This window comes from Emys orbicularis, chromosome 3, assembly GCF_028017835.1.
Source record: "Emys orbicularis isolate rEmyOrb1 chromosome 3, rEmyOrb1.hap1, whole genome shotgun sequence".
Lineage (NCBI taxonomy): Eukaryota > Metazoa > Chordata > Testudines > Emydidae > Emys > Emys orbicularis.
In genome coordinates, this window is record NC_088685.1 from 160675463 (window position 1) to 160687336 (window position 11874).

The 11874-nt window shown below is 44.6% G+C and overlaps 1 protein-coding gene across 1 annotated transcript in view; it reads right to left on the bottom strand.

Annotated features, from left to right (window-relative positions):
- Window positions 1-11874, bottom strand: part of PARP1 (poly(ADP-ribose) polymerase 1) — a 53169-nt gene that overhangs the window by 35692 nt on the left and 5603 nt on the right. The window contains exons 2-4 of the mRNA XM_065400754.1: window positions 8554-8716; window positions 6614-6732; window positions 5194-5408 (exon numbers count right to left, since the gene is read on the bottom strand). Coding sequence (XP_065256826.1) covers window positions 5194-5408; window positions 6614-6732; window positions 8554-8716 — 497 coding nt within the window. The remainder of the gene's footprint in view (window positions 1-5193; window positions 5409-6613; window positions 6733-8553; window positions 8717-11874) is intronic.

Here is an 11874-nt window from a genome sequence, read left to right on the forward strand (position 1 = left end):
AGTGCAACCCCCCTTACAAATTAAAAACACTTTTAAATATATTTAATACCATTATAAATGCTGGAGGCAAAGCGGGGTTTGGGGTGGAGGCTGACAGCTCACGAGCCCCCATGTAATAACCTCGTGACCCCCAGTTTGAGAACCCCTGTCATACAGCATATTCCTAATCAATTTAACTATCCAAAATCTTCAGTAACAAAGACATAAGATTGCCTAGTGCTGCCAAGCCATCCCTATGAACTACATGTAGCAGTGGTGGGCAACCTGTGGGTCATATGCAGCCCGTGAGCCGCAGGTTGTCCACCGCTGACCTGTAAGATAAGGTTATTTCTCCTCCTCCATTCCTCACAAATGCTGCGGTTAGGAATGGCAGGTGCTCTGCCTTTAGATATCAGTTTTCAAAAGGTATCTTGTATATGTATTGTGCTGGAATGCTGAATACTGAGTAATAATACTCTTCAGTGGTAAGATTGAAGTAAGTAAAAAAAGATGTGTCTAATCATGCCAGATTACCCAAGGTAAGTTAAAATTTAATGAGATTCAATTTTTGTCACACAGATCAGTGATCAAGGAAAAAAAAAAAAGACTGACAATCAATTCCTACTCTGCCTCTGTTGGCAACAGTGATGACTCCAAGCCCAGTAAAAGAGGAGGGGGTTCTGCAGTTGAGTTTGTGACCCCCTCAGTAAAACCTATCCACAACAGAAACAGTTCAGTGAAACCAAAACTTGAGGGCAGTCGGTGTAGATGGAGCCCAAGACACAAGTATGACAGATCTCAATGAAAGCTGGAAGGAAGCGGAGATTTTGAGATCTCAAATCCTGACAACCAAATCTGTAACAAGAGTAGGCATGTGGAATGAATGTCCCCTTGCATGGGAAAGCTGGCACAGGTTACACAAGAAATAAGAATGAAAAAATACCACCTGAACATACTTGGTGTCAGTGAGATGAGATGGGCAGGGAGTAGCAAGATTGCGTCTGATAGTGCTACAATCTTATACTCAGGAGAAGCAACACATGAAAGAGGTGTAGGAATTGTGCTGGATAAAATCACAGCGAAGACTGTTGGCATGGAAGCCAGTGAATGACAGAACAACAACAGCCAGGCTGCAAACAAGACATGTCAAGTGTACAATAATCCAAGAACATGCACCAACAAAATGAGCAGGTGACAGTGAAAAGGATGCTGCACCTGCTTGTAGAATGTAAGTCTTGATGTCATAGCTAGGCACTTCCAAGTTGATGACAGGCAACTTTGATGCATAAATTGGCAACACTACTGTCTGGGAAGAAGTCAAGGCCATAGTAGCAGAAGGCATCTGAACTAATAATGGCAAAAAAGCTCTTGAATCTCTCTGGCACAAACACCCTAAAACAGGAGGCAGTCATATCCAGCACAAGAGGATTCATAAGCTTACATGAAAATCACCAGACAATGCGACTGTCAACCAGATAGACCGTGTGTATATCTAAGAAATGGACACCTTCTTTGAGGGATGTCAGAAGAGCAGATGTTGGCTCAGACCATTATCTTTTAGTGGCCACATTACAGCTTAAACTCAAAAAGATCAGGAAGATGGATAAAGAGTGTTACAGCAATAGAGATGTTCAAAGACAAAAACTCAGATCAGACTCCAGACTGAATTTAGCAACCATTCTAGTGTTTTACAGGACCGGGCTGATGAAAGTCCGGAAGATAGATGGTCAAAGTGGAAGAAGATGGTAGTTGAGACAGCAGAGGAAGTAGTGGACTACTGGAGAGGATGGAAGAAAGATGCATGGTTTACACCTGGAACATGGGCAGCGACTGAGAAGCAGAAAGATCTAAGGCAAAAAAGGAACAGTGCAAGACACAGGCAGAACTCTTAGAGGCAGATGCAAGAAACAAAGAAAAGGACAAAAAAGACGAGATGCAGGCAAGACAGAGAAGCCTGGGTTCAGGAGAAGGCTGCAGAAGCAGAAGATGCAGCACAGAGAGGAGATTTCAAGCAGCTTTGTAGAATAATGAAAGACCTCTCGAAGAACCCAACCATCGCAGAGATTCTGATAGACAGATGTTGAAAACACATCAAGAACAAGCCAGACGGCAGAAGGAACATTTTCATTCCATATTAAATTCTCCAGGGCCAACGACCATGCACAGGGTCAAGAGAAATGCCAATGCTAAGTTAAAAATGGAAAAGGGACCTGTAGAAGTCTCGGCCGAGGTTCGGCCCTCAGCAGGGCTGTGGGGTATCCCACCGCCTCGCTCTGGTCCACCGTCAGTCCTGGTCCGGCGGTAGTGTGGGACAGCAAACACACGGTTAGGGGCTCAGGTCCTTAAGCAGGGGCTGAGCCAATGAGTTTGTAGCGGCCCAGGCCCTAGGTCAGGGCGGGGCAGCAATCAAATAGTCAGGAACTCAGGTCCTTAAGCAGGGGCTGAGCCAATGAGTTTGTAGCGGCCCAGGCCCTAGGTCAGGGCGGGGCAGCAATCAAATAGTCAGGAACTCAGGTCCTTAAGCAGGGGCTGAGCCAATGAGTTTGTAGCGGCCCAGGCCCTAGGTCAGGGCAGGGCAGCAATCAAATAGTCAGGAACTCAGGCCCTTAAGCAGGGGCTGAGTCAATGAGCGAGAGGTCCCAGCCTCTCTAGGCCAGGGAAAGGGGGAGTCTGCCACCCAAGAGGTGGGTGGCAGGGGGGACGCAGGCCCTCCCACTCCACTGCGTCCCAGCCCGGGGCCCTAGCAGCGGCAGAAACTCGCTGCTGTCAGTGGGGATCCTGGCCGCAACACACTGACAAAGGCTCTGGCAGTGTTGCAGCCAGACTGGGGTCGGCTGCCCCCGGGCGACTTCCAGACTCCCCCTCGTAGGGTACCTGGGCCGTACTAGTGTCCTCGGTGGTCTCCACCGGCATCGGTTCCTCTGGGTAGGTAGCGAAGGGGCAGGCTCGGCCAGTCCTCCTCGGGGTAGCTGGAAAGGGGCAGGCTCGGCCAGTCCTCCTCGGGGTAACGGGTGAGGGGTAGGCTTGGCTGGCCTGGTGAGTCCTGAGGCCGGTCGCGGCCTGCTGCTGTCTCCCAAGCAGGAGCTCGGCCACAGACGTCTGCTCTCTCCAGCGGCTTGTTCTCCACTGAGCTCTGAGGGCGGGCTTTTATACTTCCGGGTCGGCACCGTGACCTCTGAGGAGCGGGCGCCTGACCCAGTGGCTCCGCCCACGTTGGTGTTAGGGGAGGTTCGGCCCTCAGCGGGGCTGTGGGGTATCCCACCGCCTCGCTACAGGACCAAACACACCTGATGAAATTAAAGCAACCATCTAAGGCCTCAAATAGTGGTAAGATCCTGGGGTTGACAGAATTCAAGCAGAGGAATTACAGGTGGGAGGTGAAATTCTGACTGAGCAGCTAACAAAACTCTGTAACGAAATATGAGTGAAAGAACAAGTGCCGCAAGACTGGAAAAATGGTATCAGCATGGCATTGCCAAAAAAGGTGATCTTACTCAGTGCATGAACTGGCAAAGTTATTGCCTGGGATTGATAACAGTGCAAAGTATTGGCTACTGTTATGCTGAACAGAATGAAGAAGGTAGTGGATAAAATATTACCAGGAGAACAGACTGGATTCCATCCAGGTAGATCATGCTGTGAACAGATATTCACTCTTCAACAGATCACTGAAAAAATTACTGCTTGGCAAAAATCCATCTTAACTTTATCGACTTCAAGAAAGCTTTTGATATTGTGACTGGAGTTAGGCAAGGGTACGCGTTATCACCAATCCTGTTTGCATTAGCCATAGGTTGGGTGATGAAGCAGGTAACAAAAGACATTGCAGGAGGTGTAAAATGGGTTAGCAGAGATGAGTTACATGACCGTCACTTTCCCAGTAACATTGCTTTAATAAATAAGATGTGGAACGGAATGACTGCCTTATACCAGAGGTAGAACAGGAAGGAGCAACAATTGAATTGAAAGTAAATGCAGAGAAAAATCAGATTATGAAGGTAGGAAAGTGGACAGCAGATGCAAAGGCCTATGTGGACGGAAAAGAAGTCCAATGGGTAGAAGAGTTCCGTCACCTGGAAGTCTGAATATATTTGAAGGTAGGTGCAATAAAGATATTCATACAAGATTAGGAAAAGCAAACACCACTTTTGAAAGGTGAAACAACATCTGGTCAAACAGAGGTCTCCATACCAAACTAAAGGTCAGATTATACCATGTGACTGTACTGAGCACGCTACTGTATGGTGCAGAGACTTGGCCAATGACAGCGGCTATTAAGAAGAGATTGGAGGCTGCCCATCAGAGAGAGCTGAGGAAGATACTACACATTTCATGAAAGACAAAACAACAAATGCGAGAGCAAGGGAGCTGACAGAGCAGGGCACATTAGAAAATATCAAAGAAAGCTCAGGTGGTTGGGACACATACACCCTATGGAAGATGGGAGACATGCTAAGCAAGCACTGAAGTGGGTGCCTAAGGGAGGAAGGCCAAGGAAGAACAGGTATATGACAGTGACAGAAGATACTGAATGCGCTGGCATCACCTGAAAAGTACCACAGCTAGTGAGTGACTAATCAACGGAGGAACTGGACAGCCCAATGGGTCAGTGGCACAGGAGGAACAAAAGTTTAAGGAATCACTTCTCAATCAACAGATCAGAAATAAAGAGAACAACATTAACATTAACACCACCACCACCAGACAGTGCAGCACAGTCTTTACAACTGAACTCATGAGAACATAAGAACGGTCATACTGGGTCAGACCAAAGGTCCATCTAGTCCAGTATCCTGTCTTCCGACAGTGAGCAATACCAGGTACCCCAGAGGGATTGAACAGAACAGGTAATCATCAAGTGATCCAGTCCCTGTCACTCATTCCCATGATTGCTAGTTTATGGCACAAAATATTAGATCAATTTTCAAAGTCATGGTTGCTTGGTTGCACTCTCTCTGTATGTCCAAGGGAGATACTTAGATTGCAAGCTCCTAAGGGCAAGGGTGGGTCTTGTTTTATCTGTGCACAGTGCCTAGTGCAACAGGGCTCTAAATCCCCCTGATTATGGCCTCTAGGCACTACTGCTATACAAACAATAAATGGTATGACAGAGGTTAAAAAGTCCTATCTATATAAAACATGGAATTTGTCAAGACATGCAGTGTGTCTTCATGGATCTTCTAGCCAGCAGGCTCTCTTACATCCCCCACATACCCTTCACTCTTCATGGCAGGCAGCTGCTTTTTCAGAGCTTCTTTATCTTCTGCTTTCAACATCCCAAAGCCCTGGAGCTGACTGGCTCCAAATGCAGGGAGAAAGCCCAGTTCTGCTCGGTGGCTCACAAAGCAGTCAGGATGGTACCAATTATCTATCATTCCCAGCTGGGGCTTTTCAGGATGCACCATCTTCTTGGAAATTCTGATCTGGCCCTGAAGCAGAGAAAAACCAACAGTACAAGCGTGGTGTGATGCCGCTCTGGGAAGGACTTGAATGTTAATTCAGAGAAATAGGTTGGTGATTTTATAATGGAAGTAATGCTTCTTAAATAGCAGAGTAGCAAAAACTGTTCCACCAATCGCCTGCTAGCAGTCACATGCTGAAATTTACATCATTACTTTCATTCTAATCCCCCTGGTTTCCCATACTCTGAAAATTCCCTTTTTGAGTTAAACTTTTCACTTTTAGTCTCAGGCCATACTTACTACTTCTTAAAAAAATGGTGGGAAATCCCATAACCAGTCTGAACAAAGAATAAAATTCAGTCAAGTAATTTTTGCTCAGTAATAACTCAAAAATAGCTAACCACATTTTGGATCCAATCCAACAACCTTTACTCATGCAAGTAGCCCTACAGAGGTCAAGCAAGCAAATCCTGCAGGATCAGGCTCCATGCAAGGAATTTTAAATTATAAAACTTTGGTTCTCCAGAAATTAATGTGTGAGGACTAATGAAGTCTGACCCAGAGTCAGCTTGATTTCTAACCAGATCGTATTCTGAATTACAGTTCAGCCTATACTATTCAAAACAAGCACTCAGATATCCTCATTTCAAAAGCAAATTTGGACTCCAATCCTGCAAACACACGTGAAAATTTATGCATATGAGTAATCAGTGGGATTATTCACATTAACAAGTACTTGCAGGTTCAGAACCTTATTTCGCCAGTATTTCTTAAATACCTGTATATGGAAGAACAGGACATACCCTACAAAACAGTGATGGGATGGGTCAGTGGAGAGCTGCAGTACCCACTGGCCTTCCTCAACAAAAACACATTTACAGTACGCCAAAGCTTCTCTCCAGGCTCTTCCTCTGCAGGAACACCAGCAGTAATCTGCCAATCAGCTCCAATGCCTGGACCAATTAAATGCTTTCTTTCCTTTACAGAAGGAAGAGTCAGCAGGTCTAAATCCCAGGCTCTGAAGAGGTCACATTTGAGACCTTACTGCAGTGGAAGAGCTTTGGGTTGACAAATTGTTCAGAACAGAGCATTTCTTCTGATAAAGTAATGCAACTTTTAACCCATAATATAAAAGGAGAACAACAGAAAGAACAATAGTTCAGAACTCATGGAATTAACTGTGTTGCCCTGGACTGGAAGGGGAAAAAAACCCAATAGCTGCGTGTCTCTACCTTTTCTATTTTCTGTTCACAACCTTTGCAGGTACTTCTGTTAGACTTGGCATATTCTGCAGCAAAGTCATTTAAACTCTTCTCAGCCTTGCCACCTCCCTCCTGGTCAGTCCCTTTACCTGGAGAACAGAGGCAAAAACACTATTAAACTTCTAAAGTACATTTTATTTCTTTAAAAAAGTCTCCCCAACTGTTTATCATCCCCCCAAAATCAACACAAACATAGTGAGAGACTAGCCGTGAAACAAAGCCAAATCAGCCACAGCCCAGTACATTTAGAGAAATAAGTACAGTGACAAAACCCACAAGTATGAGAGGGGTAGCCGTGTTAATCTGGATCTGTAAAAAGCGACAAAGAGTCCTGTGGCACCTTACAGGCTAACAGACATATTGGAGCATGAGCTTTCGTGGGCAAATACCCACTTCGTCAGATGCATGTAGTCCACTACATGCATCTGACAAAGTAGGTATTCACCCACGAAAGCTTATGCTCCAATATGTCTGTTAGCCTATAAGGTGCCACAGGACTCTGTCGCTTTTTACAAAACCCACAACACTCTCTGCAATTCAGAATTCTACAGGAAGCATTAGGAACTCTGCAGACTCATAATAAACTTCTAATGTTACTCACCTATACCTCAGGCTTCACTACTGGGGAAGACAATCTTAGTCTCTCACCTGCACTTGTCAAGAAGCATATAATGCTGCAACAACACTAGTCCCTGCAACTTCACATTTACAAAACAACCCCTATGAGAGATGAACTTTCTACTCTGAAGAACACAAGCCTGACCTGCCAAAGGAGTAAAGTGAGGACTCAAGCTCTAATTCCAGCTCTGTCACTGAGCTGATATGCTGCTCTGAGGTAAATAACCACCTTTGTGCTTCAGTATCCCCATATGTCAAGAGGGGATATGGCTTAACTATAGCTCACATGCATACTGTGAGGATTAACCAGTTAATGTTTAAAAAGCACTTGGAAAAAGTCAAGTGTTCTGTACGTGTGCAAGGAGGAACTGTGGAAGTCTGCTTATGTAACTGTATATTTTAGAACAGTGATACTCAGACCTCAGTGGTCCAGGAGCCAAATTAGTGATCAACATTACCCAAAAGAACCACAGTGCGAATTCATTGCTTCATTGTCTGTCTGTTCTAGAAGTAGTATAAAATAAAATAAAATAAAATAAAATAAAATAAAATAAATACTGCTATTGAAGACCTGACCAGAACTGGAGTCAACCAAATAGCCACACCTCAAACAGAACTCCCCTTTCCATATACAAGATGCATTTCTTTGATATGATGTTATATGCCAGAGAGGCTGACTTCAACCTACAAACCTCCCACAATTCCTGTGTTGTACGGACATTGATGGCTTCAGTCTGCTCTATTATTAATTATTTGTATTACTGTATCACCTAGGAACCCTATACATACCCAACCACTTCCAATCTGGATCTGATCATTTCCCTGACCATTTAGTTAATTGCACTGAACTCTTAATACAGTGCTTATACAATCCTTACTAATGTTTTCTGGATCTGATATATTGGTAGGTGTGATGATTTCACAGTAGGTCTCAGGTTACTACATCACTACTTTTCCATAGTGTATTACAGATCATTTACTAGTATCAGCTAATTGAAGCTAAACTACACTAGTCAAGTAAGTGAATAAAGCATATTTAGTGATGCTATGTCCTTGCTTTTTAGCCTGTTTCTAACTATTTCACAGGGTTCAGTATACAGTCAATCTCCTAGTCATTATCGAGAATCAGGAAAGTTCCAGTGATTGTTCTGATTTCGCCATCTGAAGGGACATCACAGCCAGTGAGCAAAAAACCCAGTACCCATAATCACATCCTTTCAAGTATAAATAGGATGGTTCTAAATGGACATGGCATCTTGAATCTCCGTAAACATCACTTTTGCTTTACTTACCTGCTGCGACTCCTCCAGTTTCAATTGCTTTTTTGATTTTCTCCTGATCTTCCCATCGGAGCTCAGGGAATCCATCAACATCTGCATGGGACACGAGTCGGGCGCGCTTCCAGAAACAAGTATAATGATGCCAGTGGGGGACTTTACCATCGAACATGGGTGACTAGGAAGAAAGCAACATTAGGATGAGGTGAGAAAATTCAGATATAACCAAAAGGAAAAACGTCACTTTCTTTCTAACCACATGCAGGGATTTAGGACAAGGCACAAGAATTCAGAATCCTATGGCAGTACCACTAATACCACTGACCTAAGCTAAGAGCAGGGTCACAAGGGGGCTTCACAGAGGGAGAACTTCACCCATGTTACAACTAGTTCTTAATCTTCTTTCTTCCCTTTCCCACATTACTCAAAACAAAACATTGACAGAATCATGACTGCACCATTCTGAGTGAGAAACAGCACCTGGGGGAGTGTTCAGCAGAGCCATCTGAAAACAAGCTCTCCATGAACAGGGAGATCTTAATTTTAGCTGGGAGGTTACAACCGGCCTTAACTGCATATGGGCCCATAAAGTGACTGAGGGTCCTGTTTTTCCAAGCTTCTTAGCGGGTTAACTGGGTGCAGGGGTAGGTGAATGGGGAGTACTTTGTATGCATACAGTGTATTCAGATAAGAAGTATACTTCAGATTGTCACTGACTGGTGTGAAGCTTTTCCTTTTTCCAGGGGTGCCTTGAGGTTTCAACCCAGCTCCCTTATGTCACTCCTTCACTCCCAGAATTATTTTGCATTTGAAAAAGAGGGCTCCATCTCAGAGCCCTTTGGTTTTACCCCACACTCTGCCAGAGCAGCACTGTTAAGCACCGTAGGGTCCCCTGCTAAGTACTGAAGAGGATGCTTTGGCAATATTTGCAGCCTCAGGAAGAGGAGAGTGTGATCTCTCACTTTTAGGTAATGGTGCCCGTTGGTTTTCAATATGCAAAATGGACATGTGATCTTTGGGAGGTAATCCCTAACTTGAGAGGTTTACATCTGAGAAGCACCGTGTCTCATTCCTCTGCAAACATTAGCTTTAATTTCCAATTAAAGCCGTAAGACTACACATCAATATCTGCTCAGTAATGCTTTCCATTTACTGTCCGTAGGACTTTTCATGCTGTATGTGTGGAGAGGGGGGGGGGGGGGGAGAGAGAGAGAGAGAGAGAATGTGTTTCATTACCCTTTTACAGATGTCGCAGAACCGGTATAGTAAAGAAGAGCCACTGTTTTCCTCTTGGGGCACCGAAGTTAAAGCTACATGGTGAATTAGTGGTAGAGTCAGGAATAGAACCTAGGACTCCTGACTCCCATTGTCCCTGTCTTCATCATCAAACAGACTCTGTTCCCTCTTTCCACTTGTTCTACACAACTCCCTCCTGGCATTAAAAGTAGTGAATTCCCCTCCCATCTCTACAGGGGACATAGAGCTCTCTTCTTGATGTCACTATTTTTATATCATCCATAGCAGTCATATTATAATCACTGTGGATTTTTTTTTCTTAATCAACTGTTGTGTCTCTCTTACTTTCAGCCAGACAAACTGTCTGATTGCCAAGCAGGGTCAGGCCAGGTCAGTGCTTAAACAGGAGGTCCTCTAAGGAACCACTGTAGAAGTCCATGAATCAGTGAGTGCTTCTGTACGTGAGTTAGGAATCAGAATTGTAGGACTGGAAGGGACCTCGCGAGGACATCTAGTCCAGTCCCCTGCACTCATGGCAGGACTAAGTATTATCCTAGACCATCCCTGACAGGAGTTTGTCTAACCTGCTCTTAAAAATCTCCAGTGACTGAGATTCCACAACCTCCCTAGGCAATTTATTCCAGTGCTTAACCACTCTGACAGTTAGGAAGTTTTTCCTAATGTCCAGCCGAAACCAACCTTGCTGCTATTTAAGTCCATTGCTTCTTGTCCTATCCTCAGAGGTTAACGAGAACAGTTTACCTCCCTCCTCCTTGTAACAACCTTTTATGTACTTGAAAACTGCTACGTTCCTCTCAGTGTTCTCTTCTCCAGACTAAATAAACCCAATTTTTTCAATCTTCCCTCGTAATTCATGTTTTCTAGGCCTGTGAACCAACCTGTATCATGTTGGTATGAGGTGTAGTGCTCTGGAGCTGCTATTCGTGGATTGGATGTGCAATTAAGATTCTGTCCTGTTATGGTTGTTTAAGATGTTAAGGAACTTCTTGCAATTGCAGAAGTGCTGATGCTGATATTGACTTGGTTCTCCTCCCTAAATTCCTTTCATTTCTCACTCAGACTGTTCCCTTCAGCAGGAAGGGAAAGCTAAGTAACGGGCACGTCTCATAGGATACACTGAGGATTTGCATAACATCTGGAGATGTCACAAGTGTGATCTAATCACAGGTGGGCTCAGACTGAAGCACAGAGTTATATGCAGTTTCCATTCTGAAGATGAAGGGAAATGAAATCTTAGGGCTCGTTGCACACCCCACCTCAATGCAGCCCTTCTTGAATGAACCACAAAAGTTCCTATTGTAGCACCACTCTAATGCACAGGATAAAAAGCTCACTTGGTCCAGGGTGCAAGTTCTAGATGGGGCACCTGACCAGGCTGCATGGGCACAGAGCAGCATAAATGCCTGCCTCCCTCTCTCCCAGGCTGATGGAAGAGCTAGGAAGGAAAATATGGGGCTGCTCAAGAGCAGGGACCCTACAAGTGCAGGAACCAGAAGATGCCCAGGCTGGGGAGCTGTGAAGGAGATGGGACTCTGGAAGAGCTGCTGAGGAGCAGGGCTCTAATCATTGTTTTACTGAAGGGGAAGCAGGAATCTTTTGCTGCAGAGGAGGGGGAGCGGAATGAGGCACCGGTGAATAAGTTACATGCATATGGTAGGAAGCTGAGAGTACAGTGGGGAGAATAAGAGGGAAAGATTGAAAAACAACATGGAGGAAGTAGGGAGTACATCAAACAATGGCGGAAAATGAGAAAGGAATGCTATAAATTGGGGGCAAGAGAGGAAACAGAGCAAACATCAAAAGAGATGGTGGAAAAGATACCAAGCTCTATTGTGGTAGGAGTGAAAGAAGAGGAGTGAAGGGGAAAGGAAGGAAGAAGAATGCAAAGGAAGTTTAATAAATTGAGGTTTTGTATTTTACAGCGCTAAATAAATACAAATATCCCTACTATGGGAACAAAAAAAGATATGCATATCTAATGGAAACAACTAGAAGTGTATCGGTGCCTCTTGGGAAGCGGGAGAAGGCTGCAAGTATTTCTCACAGTGGCTAATAGGCTCAGTCCTCAGGCTAGTGGGT